This window comes from Carassius auratus, chromosome 8 (genome assembly GCF_003368295.1).
Source record: "Carassius auratus strain Wakin chromosome 8, ASM336829v1, whole genome shotgun sequence".
In the NCBI taxonomy this organism is placed as follows: Eukaryota; Metazoa; Chordata; class Actinopteri; order Cypriniformes; family Cyprinidae; genus Carassius; species Carassius auratus.
In genome coordinates this window covers 6,626,148-6,646,700 of record NC_039250.1, presented here as the reverse complement: position 1 = coordinate 6,646,700, position 20,553 = coordinate 6,626,148, and the positions used below count along the sequence as shown (strand labels likewise).

The 20,553-nt window shown below is 35.9% G+C and overlaps 2 protein-coding genes across 5 annotated transcripts; one reads left to right on the top strand and one right to left on the bottom strand.

Moving 5' to 3' along the window:
- Positions 1-1,506: 1,506 nt before the first annotated feature.
- On the bottom strand, positions 1,507-12,827 carry LOC113107117 (protein ALKAL-like). Of its 3 annotated transcripts, none has more exons than XM_026269359.1 (6): positions 12,741-12,827; positions 9,935-10,201; positions 5,908-5,961; positions 4,738-4,821; positions 3,216-3,289; positions 1,507-2,072 (listed from the first exon to the last, which is right to left on the bottom strand). In XM_026269359.1, exons 2-5 carry the CDS (start codon positions 10,188-10,190, stop codon positions 3,225-3,227), a joined length of 459 nt encoding a protein of 152 aa, XP_026125144.1. In that variant the 5' UTR covers positions 10,191-10,201; positions 12,741-12,827; the 3' UTR covers positions 1,507-2,072; positions 3,216-3,224. The 3 variants fall into 3 exon arrangements, with proteins under 3 accessions (XP_026125144.1, XP_026125143.1, XP_026125145.1); XM_026269358.1 differs by lacking the exon at positions 12,741-12,827 and adding an exon at positions 10,570-10,783; XM_026269360.1 differs by lacking the exon at positions 12,741-12,827 and adding an exon at positions 10,570-10,782 and having other exon boundaries at positions 4,738-4,818.
- Positions 12,828-13,331: 504 nt separating this feature from the next.
- zgc:153738 (dynein regulatory complex protein 11) lies at positions 13,332-20,207 on the top strand. Of its 2 annotated transcripts, XM_026269356.1 has the most exons (19): positions 13,332-13,420; positions 13,603-13,930; positions 14,012-14,125; positions 14,215-14,400; positions 14,516-14,587; positions 15,238-15,443; positions 15,544-15,628; positions 15,803-15,907; positions 16,054-16,129; positions 16,230-16,336; positions 17,548-17,634; positions 17,778-17,839; positions 18,399-18,481; positions 18,633-18,740; positions 18,845-19,044; positions 19,137-19,223; positions 19,310-19,487; positions 19,678-19,916; positions 20,067-20,207. In XM_026269356.1, exons 1-19 carry the CDS (start codon positions 13,410-13,412, stop codon positions 20,184-20,186), a joined length of 2,454 nt encoding a protein of 817 aa, XP_026125141.1. In that variant the 5' UTR covers positions 13,332-13,409; the 3' UTR covers positions 20,187-20,207. The 2 variants fall into 2 exon arrangements, with proteins under 2 accessions (XP_026125141.1, XP_026125142.1); XM_026269357.1 differs by lacking the exon at positions 18,633-18,740.
- Positions 20,208-20,553: the final 346 nt, after the last annotated feature.

Here is a 20,553-nt window from a genome sequence, read left to right as displayed (position 1 = left end):
CCTACAAATCTGCAAAAAAGAAACTTTCTGACCTCATATATAGGCTAGATTAATTAATTAGAAAATTCACATTACACGTCAATTACGTCTGCTTTTACTCATTGCACATGCAAAGTAGTGTTTACATATAGGAGTCTTAAAGGCACAGCAGCCAGAAAATAGAAACATTTTCAGTTTACGTCATTTTAGGGTCAGAGAGAGAGTGCAAAATGTTCATTAAAAACTCGAGAAATGAAAGAAAGAAAAGTCTAGCATTCTAAATGAACCTGAGGGAACAGAATAGTAAAAGTCCTGTGGACTAAATTCGGTTAGAACGGGAAGTAAACACACTGGGGTTTAGGTGTCCCAGATTACCCAAATTCACCCTAAAAAATATGCAATATATGACCCTTTTAGACAGAATGAAAGACAAATATGTCTGATAAGCAAGATCCTGTCGTACATTTGCCACACTAGTTATTTTGCTAAGTTTTCAGAGACATTCTGGCGTGAGAACTTGTAAAACTGTGAGTTTTGGCGCAGGATTCAAGTGGTCGCTTTAATATGTTTATGTCACACTCTAAACAACAATTAAACACAGCTCAAGGCCACATTTCATGTTTGTGTTAATAACCATCCAGATCAGATCAGGGAAATATTTGATTAAGATGGAGATATAGATAAAGCCACAGTTTTAGTGGATCTCAAAAGAATCTCATTTGCATCGTTTAAGTAAAACCAACAGAAGGGGAAGACAAAATGTTTGTCATTTCTAAAACAAGAACAGGATCTCCAAGAGTGAATATTCTGTTTATTTGCTCGTTTGAAAGGGTCCGTTCTTGTTTGTGTGCTTTACTTTTAAGACTTTCTCATATGGAGTCAACTCCATTGCTAAAAAAGCCACACTGTAGCGATGTTGTTTCTGCAAAGCTGTTGAAAACAAACAGATAATTTAATTTAATCCAAGACAAAGTCAAGCTAAGCAACTCTCGAAATCCCGATAAACAATTACAGAGCTATGACTCTGAACTGATCTCTACTCGAAAAATAAATACATACATAAAGTAAAAATAAAGGTGTAAATCAAATTGCATGACAGCACATATAAAGAAGTATTATACAAGCATGTACGCAATTAAGTCAAACAAGACATTGAAGGGTGACAGAGACTTGGTGCCCAACGTTGGGATATATGCATGTGATATTTTTGAGAGATTTATAAACTTATATTCCCCCTGATACAGGAGAAATGGGTTGTTAGCTGTTATGAAATCTGCTCAATTACTGGAATGGAGCAGATTTCATAATAGCTGACAACCCATATTCCAATCAATCATCCAACAAAATAAGCTAAAAGAAAACCAAAATATGTTTGCATGCTCGAGTCATTTATTCTCAGCCACAGGAATGCTTTAGAGAAATATATCATCAGATCAAACAGTTTTAGAATTAATATTTTAATAAAATTTGAAATCATAAAAAGAAAAAAAGAAAAAAACAAAACAGGAAATCAAATATTGTGCTTGAATGTTTTTATTCTTTCAAAGCATCAGTGCAATATTACCATTGTTATCAAACAATGTGTTTTTATAATTCGAAATAAATCATCATTTGAATTTCAATAAGTGCCAATGGTAGATATCATGGGAAAGACAGCATGGTAAGATATTTCACAATCCTTTTTTTAAAGTGTAAGGAATTAAATAAAATGTTTAGATTTGAAATAATATATTTGGAACAGAAATATATTTGAGTAATGGTGGCTTAATGAGATACATATTCAAATGCAATCAGGACGGAATATTTACATATCATTTAAATAAATAATTGGCTGCAAAGATAAATAATACTTTCTTTAAAACTCATAACATAAAAAGCAAAGCTATTAAACAAGACTATATTTTAAGAGCATTTTAAAACAAACATAACTTAAAAATAAACATAAGCAAAAAAAAAAAAAAAAACTTGTACTATACTTTGGAAATGGAAATGACGTGGAAAAAAAAACAGTTAATTGCAGTGATTTGAAGGCACTTCCTTGGAAAAAATGTACTCCAACATCTCTGGAGTTTCTTCGTTTAAATCCTCAGGACCTGCGACACATAAAGAATTGAATAGAATTATCAGCTTAATATTTAATCATATTCAAATTTCCATTATATTTTCAATCAATACTTTTAGGATTCGGTTACAGTTGGAAAAAAGTATGAGGAAGACAGTGTACAAAATTAAGTTCTTTAACCAGCTCAACCTGTCATACACAGAAACAATGAACTTCAGACTTGAATGAATTACTCTCCACTTCAATGGAAATCACTTATTCACATCATAAAAGGCAATTTAAGCATTTCTAATTGATTCAGAGGAAAACCAGTCTGAGCGAGAGAAATCATAAGCTAATAAACCCACCATAATTCACCAGCCCCATCATTTGACATTCGGATTGGTAATGGATTCTTTCACCTTTCACTAACAGGTTCTTTGAATGTCTCATTCCAGCTGATGATGTCACAGCACAGACTGAATCCAGCATCACAGTTTGGTGGGGAACTATTCTGAATATGTTTCTAGGAATTAAATGAGTAATGTTTGATTCTTTGACACGTGAGCTCTGATTGACTTGCCAAGAATGTTTTTTTAATCACTTTATTACACAATCTAATATGGAATTATTTGATCTATCAGAAAAAAATGCATTACTGCAACAAAAATATCACAGGACAGGAAAAGTCCGCTAGATCCAAGCGTGTGCATTGCTTTTCTTATCAATTATACAGAAATAAAGACATAACAAAATCTTTTTCTTAAAAGTTTCTTTAAGACTTTATACATTTAAATTTGAATTGGCAGAACATGGACTCTTGAGAGACTTTGTTACATGACTTTATATATAATTACTTCAAAGTGATCAGTTCCTAGTTACAATGCAAATTTGCAAGTGGAATATAAATGTGACTCTCTGGAAGTTGTATTCTGCCTGTGTGAACCGTGCATTAACTGCATGCCTCAGAATGTACCAGATGGCCATGATTAAACTGACATTATATCTTACTCAATGTTTCTTCTAAGGTTTCAGTTAAAGAAACATGCGAAACTTTCCCAACAGTAACCGGGAGCAGGCTTGGCTATCATGTTACAAATCTTGCAGTTTTCTTGTTTCAGACAATAATAAATACACACAAACGCATAATAGTTAATACTCATATTTACGTGTATTAAAACAGCTTTATACTTACATGCGGTTTCTATGATTGTGTGCAAAGGGGACTCATAGCTAGCCTTGTTAGCAATCGTGCACATCTTTTATAATCTGTTGAGGACAAGACAAAAGAAATGAAAACAAGGAATTTTCGCTTTCACAATGTTAAACAGACACTGACACTCTGGCTTGTGCTGTGTGACATGAAGCACACGTCACCACTTCAAACGCACTGATGAAATTCAGTTTTAAGTGGAGCTCTCATGCCATCACGGGGTGACGTATAGACTATGAACATGGCTAAGGGTTAGATGGATCCCTGTAAATAGCTTCATCTCTGCCCCAGTAATGTACTTGATGGCCTAAAATGACTGTGTGGGTTCAAGCACCACATGCTTCCACCCTTAATGGTGTTTGTGAAGTCTGAACATCCCATTGCTGTCCTGTTCCAAGCACGTTGCCGTCATTTTCTCTGAAGGTACTGGCACGTTTCCCTCCATCCTGTTTAAAAGTGAGACTGTCAAAGCAGAACTCAAACACTACAAAGTATCTTGAAAGTATATGGCGTGGAACGGCTTTGGATTCGCCGTTGCCATACATGTAAACGTATCTTGTGTTAAGTTTACTGCAGTTTAGGGAGCATTTATGTCATAAAAATGCTCTGGAAGACAGAAACTCTGATTTACGTATGAAATATTGTACATTTGCCATTCCCAGCATTCCTCGTGGCTGCCAAATACTCACATACACCTGTTCGGATTTGCATGTTTAAAAAGACCATTGTATGAAAAAATATCTCCTCGTCATATGCATGCTGCACTTTCTTTACTACTACTACTTGCAATAATTCATAGATCCTGATTTAGAAGAGAAATATCCGCAGTTTCTCAGGTTGAATTTCACAACTCTTCCTTCTCTACTGAGAACCGCAGAGGAGGGTCGAGAGGCAAGTTCACAAAACTTCGCTGGCCACTAACACACAAGTGTTTTTACTCAAGAAAAATAAAACAAAACACTTGAACGGGCCAATGTCTAGAGGAAACAGGCATCTGTTGTGACCCAAAATATAAATCTGATCGTCACTATGGGAAGCTGGTTTCTCTTTTATTTTATAAAATGTAAAATGTAGTACGCCTGTAGAAAAGGAGACTTGATTCGTTTTGACATTTATACTCTCTATACAGAGTAAAACTTTAGCTGCGCCTTTAGATAAGCGTTATTTAATGGAAAACTCAAAACCTCTCCTGAACACTATGAAGTCCATGAGGACTAAGGGTGGAGGAGCATTTTCACTGTGGTGTAACGCCCTGTCAAAATGTTTTATTTTTTACTTTAGAAAAATAGAAACATAAGCAGCATTTCTAAAGTCTTTACAACATAAACAAGCATAAACATATAAGCAGCATAATACAAAGATCAACTAAGATCATAACATAATTCTAATTTGAAACTACAGGGGAAAATCTTTAAAGTGATAGTTCACCCCAAAATGAAGATATATATTAAAACAACTTTTTAATTTTCGGGTGAACTATTTCTTAGTTAAAAGATATACGTACATGATGGTCTGGAACATTCCTTTGTATTGTGATAAATTCTATGGAAATGTGTCCTGCATTCAGATGGAAACTTGACTGGTCCTGCTTGAAACAAAAAAAGGTTTCAATCATCAAATTAGCATTTTATAGATTAATTACTCCGATGAATGAAGTCATCTGGCTTTTAATTTCAAAATGTCTGCTTAAGCATTATGTCTAATCTTACAAACTTGTACAAAGAAAATGGTAAAGTTACTGTAACCTTTTCGCTTGTGCAAAAACTAAAGAATTAGCACATGCTAACAATTGACATTCTATCACAAAGGGAGAGACGTAGTGATTCTTATTCTGGCAAAGCTCTTACAAAGTTTTATTGTGTGAGCTTCTGGATAACACATTTTCACCCTAATTATCGTAGGTGAACAAAGATTCGGCAATGAATAATCATCTTAAAAGTGCTTTTCCTAACAACAGTTGGCTGGAGTATTTCACAACCCAGAGGCTGTAAAAACAATTTAACTACAGTAAATTAATCTACTGCAGGCTTAATTTATTTGACTGGCCTTAATATGTTTTACAGGATGAAAACTGCTCATTTGTAATGAGACAAATTTCAGATTATGCCTAGAATGAGAATGAAAACAAAGGATGTATTCAGAATGGCTACTCAATACTGCACAGTATATATTGCATTCTGCTTTTTAAAAATAGCAAGTGAGACAGTTGGTGTTATTCCACAATCATCATTTTAAACAGAATGCTACATTTTTGTCACATGACCTCATCAAGTTAGACTCGGGTCATTGAAAGGTGTCTGGTTATCTTTTTTCATAACCCAGTTTTGTAAAATGGCTTTTATTTTTGGCAGTCAAATGAAATGAGTCAAGAAATAGATATTACTGTACTTCTGTTTCACTCCTGACACTGGAAATGGAAGGTCAGGTAGAATGCACTACATTGTAGTATACAATATTGTAAGTAAACATAGCAAGTGTAGTAGTTCATAAGAAAAATTAATTCCACACACTGTGCATGCACTCTATATTATTCGTATTATATACTGCAGCAAGAGTAAGAGTGTACACTATTCTGAACATACATAGCCACACATCTAGACCTCATCTAGAGGGCTGCTTGAAATATTTAATACTGCAAGAAAGATGAAACATATTGAAATGGGTTTTTGTTTACCTGTAAAATGTTCTATAAATCTGTCTTTCACACTTATGTCTCTTGGGACAACATCTGAAACAAAAAGACAAGAAGACAGTGTTAATGTTTTTGCCACCACCGTACCCAGCCTAATCAATATGACTCAAAAGCTTGTAAATATACCCCTTCATCGATATAAAAACCATAATTGTGTTCTTTTAACTCATACAGTATAACACTGGGTATTAATTAGAAATTTGACCATTTTTAAATAAACTGAAATAAACAATCGACACTGTGGGTGAACAAAACAGACTAAAAGTATCCTTCTCTCAAACTGAAGCAGTTTGAGAAACATAGAAGCTGTTATTGCTGCATTTAGCTTGAGGTTGGTTGGATGGATGAAAATGGGGAAAAAGCTATGTATTTTTGTGGAGAAATCTGTCCCTGACTGCACATATTATCAGATATTCCACTATAATTTGTGTCTTCCAAATCAAAATGCACACGCTGTTATTATTATTATTTATTTTTTTTATAAATACTTCTTTCATTAGTGTAATATTTTTGATAGCCAATTGCAATTTTAAGTTTGTTTTATATGTATAACAAAATAAAACTGAAACTACTCAAGTATCCCTTTGGGTAAGTGTTTAATGAGCTGAAAAACACAAAGCCTTTGCCAAGTGGAAAAAATGTTTTATAGAAATGTACTGCCAGTATATAAAAAACTGAGAGTTCTGTTCTGAGTTAATAGTGAGTATTACAAAAGAAACCTTACAAAGAGACAACTTTGTGCAGTATAACCAATAACTGTGTATTAATGAATGTGATTTAGCTGGGGAGTGATTATGTCATCAGCTTGCGTCCAGCTTAGTCACCGGAAACACTGTCTAGCACATGGCATGAAGTCATTTGTAAGTCTGCTTACTTCGCTATCATACCACTGACTTCGATTGATATTTTAATAAATACATTCTTCATAAACCATTTATTTTGTTGACAACCTTCCCAAAGGTTCTGCGAAACTGAAAACATGACTTCAGTTTGCATCAGCCCGCAATTAATGATGAATTTACAGACAGTTTGTTAATAGTCTTGTAAACACTGTTAGCAGTTTGTCAGATCTCAAACTCATAAATGCCTGCAGTGTACAAACATGCAACAACCTCTTGGAAATCTTCCCCTTGTAAGATGATGATATAACTGATTACGGTCATATACACCATGTGTTTTACTGTGGTGACTACAAGCTTGACGTAAGAAAGACGGGTAGCCATTTAAAGCATAGATGTAAAATGCAATCCCAGATTGATAATCCAGTGCTCAGTAAATCTGCTAGAGGCTTGGGGTCCTTGCTAATTATGTACAATCTGTGGCCCGCCCGACCCTGGGACACCGTCCCCACATGTAGACCATATCAGTTCCAGTCTATCTGAGTAAGGAGATTATTGCATGCAAAGTTGTAATGCCTATCAATGTCAGGTCCACAAATCCATGCAGCAGCTAATTTTAACCTGCCTCAGAATGTAGGATAACCAACACTGTGTTATGAATGAGTTCATTCATTCAAAATACAGTGACTTTCTACCTTTTTGATGTCAACACAGATTCTTCTACTGAGGGCCAATATTTTGCATTTTAATAAGAAAATCATAGAGATGATGCACTAATAAACACCCATCAAGATAATTCTAGGTCTATTCGCGTGCTGTCGCACCTGAGTCTTACATAAGATGACTAACTGCCTTTTCTAATGGGCTGTTCTATCCAGAAGGGTACAGTACAGTGCAGTGTGTTGACTGTTTAGATTATATGAAGGTCCATAATCAACTCAGTTTTCAAAACTAGCATGTTTTTGCTGGAGTAGAATCATTCTCATTGCAAAAGTTTAAAGGCAATGAATTCATTCAAAGGTCATCCAGATCAGCAATAGCAGATGTTTATGGGTGTATTTTTTTCTTTAGCACCCGAATTCTGTGTAACAACACGTCAATCTTTTTTTTTTTTTTATGGCTAAGACGTTTAAATAGAATCAGCCCTACCAGAAAACTTGCACTGGCACTGTCAAATTTTCCTGAAATTTGTTTTATAGTTTATTAAGTAAATTAAATAATGGGGTATCACAGCAGGGAAGAAACCACGTAATAGCACAAAAACAAGTCTTTGTCATCTGTATTTGAGTGTAATAAACTATTCCCAAGAGTAACAGACATGCTAAAATGCCTCTGAACACATCAAAACGCTGGACAGCTTCTAGATGTGACATGGAACATTCAGTAGTTGCTGACAAATGACACATGTATAGTTCAGCACAAATGGAAACACTTTTGGGAAAATTACACAAATAAGCACATATTATTCTCCCAGCATGAACAATCTCAATAAAATTTAAAGACACAAGCAATGTTCAATAATTTCAGCCAAACATGTCTCAATGGAATAAATATATAGATAAAATGTAGATGGGGCTCTTATCTATTATAGGGGTGTTATCTATTAATGGTGTCTCAGAAATAAAAAAAGTAATTGACAAAGATGGACAGGCATCTGGCTTTTGTTTAAAACAATCCATTCTTGTTGGTATAGGTAGACTTGCGTTAACCAAGTCGTTACTCACAAAGTGCAGATCAGCAGCACACACACACCATTAGGGGAGACTGGGTATAATTGTAACACTTTTTGTTTCAACATCTGTAACCCGCTGAACTTGTAAGCTTGAATGATCAAACTTTTAAACAAAGTACCCACATTTGTTCTCTACAAAAGGCACCAATTCAACCCTCTGTAAGAATATCACAGCCCTTATAAGTTGATGTCAAATACATAGAGTGCCCTTGTTACAATCCACCCCACTACTAGGGTAAGATGTAACACATACTGGGGTAAGTTTAAACAGTCAGACAAAAGAAGCAAAAACAGTAGCCACTTCATAAAGTTTCCTTCAAAACAGGTTTATTGAAACAATCTAAAAGAACGATACAAAACGATGTTGTACTTTCCATGAATGACCACAGCTCAAATCCACGTTCCGATTGATGCAGGAGTGTGTGTGTGTGTGTGTGTAAATTAGACTACTAGAACAAACTTAAAAAAAAACAAAAAAACAAAGTGAGTGAGATCGTGTCTATATTTAAATTTTCTAAATCAGAGTCAAAATGGTGACAAACCAATGTTTTTAACCCTAGAGTGCAGACTTGGTGCATCCAGAAACTGCATATAGGGCACATTTTACCCAGACTTTCTTTGGCTTTGAGCTGCCAAAAAAGCTCCATAGAGACAACATTTAAGTTCTCAGTTCTAGGGGATGCTAAAATGTGCTAAAATTTACCCCACCCCATAGTGTTTAGTTAGCTGTATTCACATTATGGTTTGAAATAAGCGGTTTTTAACTGCATCACATTTTGCCTGAGAATCTACAATTTATTCTAAAGTAAGTTACATGCTTTTATCTGCAACAGTTTAAGTACTAAGCGAAATATAGTTTTGGTCAAAAATAGATTTTTACATCAAAATATTTTTTTTCTTTATAAAATCCACATATACCCACAGCCTTGACAACCATTCATTTAAGATCAGGGAGGAAGTAAATAATGAAATGATCATATAGCTTATCCCTGAAAGGTGGAAATGGTGCTGTTACAACTCTCCCCATGTTACAACCATACCCAGTCTCCCCTACATGACCACCAGCATCACGATTTCTCAAGCTCTTAAACTAGTCTCTGAGCAGTTAGATCTACACTGATGATTCCACTATTATGTGATCTAACATGAGCATTCATTTTACTACACTCTGCAGGGAAAAAAAGTAGGAAAGTGTCCCTTATTCCAATTTCATGCCTTTTTTTACGGAACTTTTTACATTTACTCAAAGAATACAGGGTGTGTTATTGTCTTTGCAATTCACTCAAGATATGTAAGGCAAAATATGAACAGTTGTCCATGCATTAAGTGATTAAAGCATTAAAAGTGCAGTTGAGATGCACGAAAAACTGGCACTAATAGGAAGGAGTTAATTCCCAGGATTACTTTTGTATCATCACCTGATCTCCAATCAGCTTACCTATTGGTCTGCTGTTGTCCGGCTTGGGCAAATGTGCAGTCTTTTCACGAGAGGAAAACTTCACATCATGAGAGATAGAGTAGAGGCCACTGGTGACGCGTCTGGACGCGGGCTTGTCCTCGATCACTTGCAGGATTAGATTAAGCAGAGTTTTCCTTTCCGACTCCTTTACCTCCTTGCTGTCCATGCATTGGCTGGAGGTGATGAGCAAAATAATCATACTCAACAATATGTGCCATCTCTTCTCAGCCCTCATGGCTTTCCAGCCTGATAAACGAACAAAACAAGCAAACATAGTCATTACATCCTCGTACTAAACGTTCTGACCGTGCGTAAAATACGCAGATGCAGAGCGGTGGCGCAGTGGTCCGGTGTTTATGCAGTAAATATTACATCCAAATTCGAGTGCTACCTAAATCTCTCGACCTGTTTACACTCTGTACTTTCTGCAAATAAAGGCAAAACTAACTAACTAAATAATACAACGGTACCTAAATGTACGTGAACTGACCCAAATCCAACTATTCTTCATTGTCTAGGCTCCGTTTAAACTTTTTAAAATCTGAGAAATAATCAATCCACTATACACCATAATCTTAAAATATGTACTCACGTAAGCAAACATAGAAACTTACGCGAATATTGGTAGGTGGTTTCTACCGCTAATGATGTTCACGCAAAGTTGTCAGAAAAAATTATATCTTCCAACAGTTCCTGTTGTCTCGTGCCTTTCTTGAGAACATGCGTCTTGTTTTTATACGTCAAGTGCGAAGCTTCTTGAATGTAATACAATCGATTTCGGGTGGGTGGCAAATGTAGACATCTTTCCCTTAGGTTTTTTTTCCCTCAACTCGTGGTCAGTTCCTTTGACATTCGCCCCTCCTTTCGTTTCGAATTCATCACAGAAGTTCAGATAACTATAAAAAGTGTCTCAAAACTCCTCTCTGCGGTTTATTAAAAGATTCATAACTGGCAGAGGGCTGGACGCGTAAATGTTCTTGGAGATATCCATCGCGCCATGTCCCCCCAGGGAAATGATGGGGAAACTCAAGTATCCATATATCCAAATATACTTGCTTAAACGTAGTCGAGCTGTGAAAATAACGCCTGGATGTTTTTGTTCATGGATGGTCGGGTCTTGTGACTGCACTAAGCGCGCTATCCTGGTAAGCCCCGCTTGTTTCCACCTCCCAACTCAAGTTTGCACTTGGCTGGTATTACACGCTTAACGCATAAATTCCAGGGTCCTTAACTTTTTGTATGTCATAAGAAGCAAACACAGATCAATGGTCTGATTGGAATGATATTGAGCATTTAAATATTTGATCAATTATCACATTATTTCAACCTGTTCTCACGCCTTATGCAAAGCACTCAAACATTGATTCTTTCTTTAAGCTTCTTAATATTTCTCTGTAGACAGAGTTTCCCCCCCAGGGGTCTGTGAAGGTCCTGCAGGGGTCATGTCCTGAAAATCTGGCCTTCAAATTTGATATTGAGTTTGTATGAGCGTAATTATGTGTGATGGTAATTACATTTCCACTTTTGAGGGAAGATCTAAATGAAACTTGGCTTGTATTAATTGTAAAGTCCAACAATAAATAACAATTGTTAGGTATTTAAATTCTGAAATGCTCTAAGAACGAAATTCTCTAAAGAATGGTGGCATTGATGGCAATATTTATATACAACAACAACTACTACTACTACTACTACTAATACTTCTACTAATAATAATGTACAGCAGCTGTTTACTAATAAAACATAAATAAAAATGTAGCCTATACATAAATACCAAACAAATGTAATATTTTTTCATCCAAAAAATGTAAACAAATAAATAAATAACATAAAAACCTATACTATACTATACTAACAATACTAATTTTAAATTAGTATTAATTGTAAATTATATAAATAATAAGAAATTGTTATGAATTTAAATTCTGATATGCCCTAGGAAAAGGAAACAAAAAAGTAGACACTTTTTAGGAGAAATTAAAAAGTCTGGGTGGTGGACAGTCCATAGTGACAATAAATTAAAGTGACAATAGTTTAAAGATGTGATCTACACATTAACCCTAGACTGATGACATGAATGATCTTTCCAGGGGATCCCTGGGTGTACAAAAGTTGTAAAGTCTCTCTCTGTTAAATCCATGTAAAAGTACAATGCGAAAAGACAAACAGTTTCATACAGCTCTTGTTACTCTTACAGGGATGTCATTGAACCTGCTTCTCATATGGGAATTTGAAGGAAACAGCCTTGCTCCCTCCTGACTTCAAGATTCACACTGGGTTCATAGTGACATTAGGAACAGAAAAAATAATCTTCAGATAGGCTACTTAAATGTCACATTTGCATGAGGACATTTCAAACTGCTTTACTTTTTTCAGTAGCCTAACTTTTTAAGTCTACATACGGCCATGGAATACTGCATTTTCTGCATTGCAAAGCTAATCTCAGCATAGATATAGGCTACACTGATCGCTGTCCTAATATGGCCTTTAGCCAAATACCTAAGACATATGATTATTGGAATGCTGTAGTCTACTTAGGATGTTTTAAAGCCTCATATGAACTCTAACGCTTACAGACAAGCAATAAAGATGTTGTACTGGGCGACACCAAGCGGTGTGTTTTCAAAGTACAAGTACTATCGCCTTACCCCCACACATCCACGGTAGACTAAAAACACATTTTTACACTTGGTATCTAGGCCTACGTCAATTAATATGATTAGAATTAAGCTCTGTGATATATATATAATATATCTATATTTAATGAAAATGAATTTTCGCTTACCTGTTGTTAAGATGTCAAAATGTCACGTTCATACTGGGGACTGAATAACTCACAATAAACTAATAATAAAGTTAGTTTACAACTAACAACTATATTGGTAATTTGGTCACACTGTTTGTTCCACTTGAAACTCTCCTCGAATAATATGACGCTTACCTTTATTGATCCAATAAGAAGCCATACATTTATATTGTTACAGTTAATATTTTGAACTTACGTAACTGTCAACGGTAATAAATGACATTTCCATTAATATTACATTTTATTGAACGAGTGTAGACCTACATGCCAACAACATCAAGTGTACATCAATGACCTCTGTAAGGCAAAACGTTGATGTAATTCAATTACCGGGCCAAATTTCCGTTTGACATTTGATCTTTCTACCGTTCTACGTAACCGTTACCTTAGAAACAACTTGAGTTGACAACAACTTTCAGGCAAGTTAGTCAGCCATGTATCCAACTTCCCACTGCTCTAGAAATGAGTTGAATTCAGGAGTCACATTATTTGTTGTCGGGACTGTCGTTCTAACTGCTAAAAACTTTATCTTTACCCCTCAAAAGTGAATGTTTTGACTACCGCTACAGACTCTTACTTGTGATAGACGTGGAGAGGAAATGCTGTAACTTCTAAGATACAAACAAACCGAAGGGATTTTAGCAAACGATGTCGCACAGGTTTGTTTCCTCAAAAATTGAAATTGTAAAATGTCTGTATTAGTAATTCTTCTAAATGTTACAATATAGTCCCTTTCATGTTTAATTTAAGGTTAAGAAAACTATTTAATTTTATTCTCAGATAATTAGCTTAGCTTTTATGCATCAATCTAATGATGAGTAAAACAGTTTGTCTCTGGCAGCACATACAATACACTCTGGTCTGAAGCTCACGAGGAGCTCAGCTGTTTGCTGGATGAAGAACTCCCAGAAGAACCTCTCCGTCCTGAGAGAGACAGAGTGGTGTTCTTCCAAAGGCTCGCCACCTTCTATGTCCGCTATGTGCAGATCTTCAGGCAGCTGGAAGAGGCCTATGACCAAAGCGTTCATCCCCAAAAGAGGCGTGTGATTAGGCAGGTGCTGGACAGTGTGATGGGCCGTGTTTTGGAGCTCAAGAATGAAATGGTGGAAAAGGAATTTTCTGAGTACCACTACATGGATGACATCATCCAAGACCTGAAACTTACCCCTGTGAGTGTCTTTTAATGCTGTAATTATACACAAACGTATTTAAACTGAAAATCATCAGCATTTCAATCATGTTTGTCAAAGGAGGACCTTGAGATTCCAGTTCCCAGGTATTTCATTTGGGAGCGGAACAAAGTGCTGCAGGACAGAGAAAGAATGTTTGCTGCTATATTGAACCAAATGGATGTGACAGAAAAGGCAGGAAAGAGTTCAGCTGCTCATGTTTCATCATAAACAACAATAATTGGAATTGTTTGTGCTTACATGACTTCTCTTGCCTCCCAAAGCCTCCTGTAATGCGCATGTTGACTCTGGAGAGGGCCATTAAAATCATCCAAGTGGCTGAAAGAGCACGGCAAGGCCGACTGAGGGCAAAGTTCATGAGAGAGATCCATAGAGACTCTGAGAGACAGAGGAGAGCTGAGGAACAAGAGGCAGTTAGCACTGACCAGGCCGCAGTTTGTATCCAGAAGGTAAAATATACTATTATGTTCACACAAAATAGTTATAATTCATATATTACTATTAGTTTACGCTAAAAACAATTCTTACCCTAAATTTCTTAAACTAATTCTAATCTCTGTATAGGTGTGGAGAGGTTTCATGCAAAGAAAAATTACAAAAAGGCTGCGTGAAGAGGAAATGATATTTCTTGGAATGGTAAGATGAAATACTATATGTATCTGTACCATTCAAAGTTTAGGGTTGATAAATTATTTTGATGTGTTTGAAAGAAGTCTCTTGTGCTGACCAAAACTACATTTATTTGATCAAAAATACAGTAAAACAGTAATGAAATATTGTGAAATATTACAGGTAAAAAAAAAACGTTTCTATTTTAATATATTTAAAAATGTAGTTTATTCCTGTGATGGCAAAGATGGATTTTTATCAGCCATCACTCCAGTCTTCAGTGACATACAGTATTATCTTTCATAAATCATCCTAATATGCTGATTTGTTGCTTAAGAAATATTTATTTCTTATCATCAGTGTTGAATGAAAAAAAAACAACAACAAAAAACAAAGCATTTATTTGATAAAGATTTTTTGTTGTTGTTGTTGCAACAATGTAAAAGATTTTACTGTCACTTTTAATCAATCCTCACTGAATAAAGAGGTACTTTTAGGGTGCTTTATACATTCAAAGTACATAAATATTTCAAGTAAGTCATAAATATTTTGGAGTTCATTAATTGTGTTTTTGCAGCTTGACTACATAGTGGGTGTACAACCACCGTGTCGCCACCAGTAGATGGAACTCTAATACTGTTTCTCTTTGTTTCATTCTCTGGCTGTGCCATCTTCAGGCCATGGATCCAAAACTGTCCTATCCATCCCAAACCGAGCTGGATGCTCTAAGTAATGAGGCCAACAGGCGGACCAGACAAGACGAACATGAAGATGACTATCAGAAATCTATTGGATCTGTAATTTATCAGCTCAAGGAAGTGGAGGGCCCAGAAATGAAGGAGACCATGAAAGATCAGATCCGACAGTGGTTCATAGAGTGCCGGTGAGTGGGATCCCTTGCCAATGGTTGCACACAATTAATATTACCTTGGTGTTTTACTGAGCATTTGTTATCAACATTTAAAATGAGTACTTGTGAATAGTGATGCAACAGGCTCATTTCCTGACTACCCAGAGGAGGAGGATGGAGGCTCAGCTCTTATATTCGCAGAAAAAACACCTGAGGAGGTAAGTATATGTTCATGTTAGACCAAAACATAATATACCGCATATATAAAATCTCAGTAAAGTTACATTTGTTTGGGATGTTCTTTACCCATCCTATTCAGTATGATTATGGTTAAAGAAAACTGTTATGTTTGTCATGTTTTCGTAAGACACAATCATGTCTTCCTTTTGAAGCTGGCAGAAGAACTGGCAGCAAAGGAGGAGGAAGATGCCAACAAAAAGCCAAAGGGCAAGGAGGAGACAAAAGAAAAAGGAAAGAAAGAAAAAGTCAATGACGAGGTAAGAATTTTAGGAAAGGAGTTGACATGCACTTAAAAATTTTGTAAAACCACAATGCCAAAATAGTAAATAGGAAAACACTGCAAAGAGCATCAGTGAATATGATGACCAAGTATTTCTCTAGTGTATATCTCACTATATCACAGGAGGAAGAGCCTGGACTGAAGATGCTACCATCTGCCTATCTGGAAGATCTTGAGAGGGGACACAAGACATTTTCTGGCAAGGATAAATTGATTATTTAAACATTTGTGTGTTACAATAACAACATATCATTCTCAAGAGAGAGGGTGTGAGTGTGATTATCTCATCTGATCTGCAGAGGTTTGGAAAAACAGAAACGAGATCAAGAATTTCAGTCAAAGACATGAGCTGGAGCTGATCAAGGAGGAAAAAAGAAAAGAGATTGAGGTGGAAATAAGAAAACAGGTGACTGATGGTTCGCTGAATGTCTTTTAACTTGTTGTGAAACTACAGCTACAGCTGTCAGCTGATCTGTGTGTACATGCTGTTTTCCATTTACTGCTGTTTTTCTTTTTAAAGGGGTCGTATGATGTTGCTAAAAAGAACATTGTTTCATGTACTCGGTGTAATTTGTGTGTTTATGTAGTTTAAGGTAAAAAAAACCTTTTTTTCCCACATAATGTACATTATTGTTTCTTCTCTATGCTCCGCCTTCTGAAACGTGTCAGTTTTTACTAATGTCATCATTCTGAAAAGTGAGTTGTAAGCTGATTGGCCAGCTATCCAGTGCACTGTGATTTGCCGAATGCCTCAAACATGTGATGGAAATCTTACGCCCCTTACCATACTGTGATGCTGTGTCCTGGCACGACGTGACAAAACCAATAAAACCCATTACAATCGAGGCAGTTGCTGCATCCAGTGGGGACATAATTACCGGTACTGATTATTATGACCCATACTGTCTTTTTATGCATTGCGTTGCATATCGCGCTGCATAAATAAGAAACCATGTAGGCATTTATGATCGGAGAAATGACAAACAACAAGCTCTAATAGTTAATCTACACTGCTCCAAACTCGTTTTTTGAATCACCAGTGGCAAATCGTTTACATATGGAAACGTACTTACAGACTGTGTGTCAGAAGCACCAGGCTGTTTTGCAAAGTTAGAAACAGACATCGGCATTGTAGGCTACTTTCACAGGAAATAGTAATTGTCCACCGCAAAAAGCACTGCACACATCTGAATATTTGGGTTGAACTGATCTGGAAAAGTGTTCTAAATACAACTTAACCACTGATTTCTAGTTTTGTCCACTTTTGGAAGACTAAACAAACTAGTTTTGCTTTCACAACAAAACACAGCTTCTCCCACATCGTGATGTAGACACTTGTTATAACGAGCCATTTCAGGTAGGAGAAGTTGACTCTTAAATTTAATAAAGAATGTCTTTTTGGATTTGAGACTTTGGTCTTTGAAACTTTACAGATCTTCTTTATGCACCAAGAGCTTTTTACAATCCAAAGAGAAAGGAAAAATTGAAATCGCATCATATGACCCCGTTAAAGTCTCCCTGAGATCAAACATTTAAGCCCACGTGTCTCACAATTATTGGCATTTAATTAATGTTAATACTAGCTTTCAGAGACATCGGTTTTTGTTGCTCATTCAGGTGGATGAACTGATGAGACAAGAACTTGCTAATTGGAAGCTGGCTGTGGATAAAGAAAAAAGCGGAAAGGTCAAGGGTGCTGCAAAAGTACAGTAAATCACTTCTGTTTACATGGATTTATTGGATAACATCAGAGACATTGACTTTATATACAATATGTGTATTTTTACACATTGTAAATGAAGAAATTGAAAACTGTCTTTATGCACATTTTGTGTCTTACTACACAGAAAAAGAAGGCATCAAAAAGTGGAAAGAAAAAGAAGAAGGACAAAGACCTTACAGCGGATAGGTTCTTTCTATTTTTTTTTTTTTTTACATGTCTTTTGAAAATTTGGAATGGTTAAAGGGATAGTTCATATTTTTAATTACTCACTGATGTTATGTTTTACACCTGTATGACTTTCTTTTTTCCATGGAAATCAAAAGGAGAAATTTCTAATCAGATCATATTTTGAGCTGTAAAAGTGAGAGTAAAGCACAACTATTGTCAGTATTGATAATATTAAGAAATAATAAGAACTGCACCAAATTAGCATATTACATGTTTTCTGAAGAATCATGTGACACTGAGGGCTAAAGTAATATAGCACAGTAGATGCTAAAAAATATACCTAAATTATTACAAGGCTAAATTATGTTTTGAAATAAATTGTAACAATATTTCACAATATTATGTTTTTTCCTCATTCCAGTTTTGATCACATAAATACAGCCTTGTTGACATGAAACTTCTTTTAAAAACATTTTTTTTAAATCTTACAGACCCCAAACTTTTAAATGGTGAACTCATTGAACTCAGGTTAATCAAACTCTCTCTCTTTCTCTCTCTCTCTCTCTCTTATTTTTAGGACTATTGAGTCACTGTTTGAAGAGCTGGTTGAACAGGAATTGCTGAAAAAGGCAGATAATGTTAAACTAAAAGATTATCTAGGTATTTACAATCTTTTAATAATTCTCTTAGAAATTTACATATTTTGAAAAAAAAAAAACACTTCTAAAGCTTATTTGGCCCTTTCATAATTTATATAAATGGGGTTATACATTTCTGTAAGCATATATACACACCTGCTCTGTTTTTAAAGGGGACTATAGCTATCTCGGCACAACTCTACGACAGTCTGACATTGAGCCTATGCCTTCCTTATCTGATGTTCGACAAATTGTAGCACTTTATGCTGTCTTACCATTAGGTGAGAAAATTAATCGCTCAGGAATTTCTTATTTTTACCGTCTTCATATGTTGTCAAGCTGACCAGCTAAATGGATCAAATAAAACATTTTCTTTGTCCTATAGGATCCCAAGCAGTGCATGAAAAGGCTCCCCTGGTGAAGACCATGTTGCTAGTAGGTCCGAATGGTGTGGGTAAGAAAATGTTGGTCCATGCCATCTGCCAGGAGACTGGAGCCAATCTGTTTGACCTTTCACCTTTAAACGTGGCTGGAAAATACCCTGGCAAGAGTGGATTGCAGATGATGCTGCATGTGGTGTTTAAGGTAAAGTTTAATGTGAAATCTGCCTAAATCTGTGATACTGGCCTGCTAACTGTTGATATTTTGGTGTATTTTGTACTCTGTATTCTGGTCAGGTTGCCAGACTGATGCAGCCTTCTGTAATATGGATTGGAGAAGCTGAAAAGATGTTTTACAAAAAAGTACCAAAAGAGGAGAAGGAGGTAAAAAGCGTAACCCACTTGTGATCTGTCTAGTGGTGAAATGACATGTAATGAGCTATTTCCTTGGTTTTTATTCTGGTGCACAGTTGGATCCGAAACGTCTGAAGAAAGATTTACCCAAGATCCTTAAGTCCATCAAAGGAGAAGATTGTGTGTTAATAGTAGGAACGACAAGTGATCCACACAGTGCAGACCTGAAATCCTTGTGTAAATTCTACAATAAGATCATGCTCATACCTCGGCCAGACTATGCTTCAAGATACGGTAATCTAAGTGCTTACCAAGGCTGCAATGATTTCTTCGAAAGTACAGTAAAATCAGTAATATTTTGAATTATAAATACAATTTCAATTATCGTTTTTATTTTATTTTTTTAACTTACTGAGCATAAAATAGTGTATTTGAAGAAAAATAAACTAAATCAAAGTGTTTCCAATCATGCATATTGTCACAGTAATGTGGAAAGAGCTGATAAAAAAGAATGGAGGAGAAGTAACCAGTGACCTTGACCTCAGCTCCCTGGCAAAGATCTCTGATGGCTACACACAAGGTCACATGGTACAGGTGGTGCGTAACATCTTGACCGAACGGCGCATTCAGCAATTTCCTAAACGTCCACTGACTGCCTCAGAGTTTGTGTCTCCACTTGCAAGAATCGACCCTGTGTTTCAGGAGGAAGAAGAGGCATTAAAAGTAAGTCAACTCTTTCAAATATCTGATACCATGGCTTTTCATTGCAGTGCACATTGAAGTTAACAGCTAACTTGACAATAATGAGCAATGATATACAAGTGCTATGTATACACTGTATCTTTTGAATAAATTAATTTTTTTCCTCCATAGAATTGGTATGCCAAGACTCCCCTTGGAAAGAAGAGAATTAAAGCTGCCTCAGGGAAAGAAGGTGATGAAGAGTCCTCAAAAACAGGGAGCAAAGGTGGCAAGAAGAAAGGAAAAAAGTAACAATATAAGTGTTAACATGAGCAACCATAGTACCGCATTTCCCTGCCTTTACCAATAAATGTATCAGTTTTCTTATGACATCATTATCTTATGACAGTATGCATGTTTTTCGTTCAGCTGTAAATTAAAATCCAAACTGAGGGGTGGAAAAGAGCTTGTGGGTCTATAAATACACAGATACCCTCTCAATTAAAGAGGAAAGGCGTATCTCCTAGTCCATTTAAGAGTGTAAACCCCAGCGTGAAAAACATGATGACAGGGCTTATCATATCTTACACTCTGTACTTCCCCTCAATAAACTGGCATTGCCTGAATATTTTTGCAACTGACAAGAAAGTGTCACTGTCAGTACTAACATGCTTACACC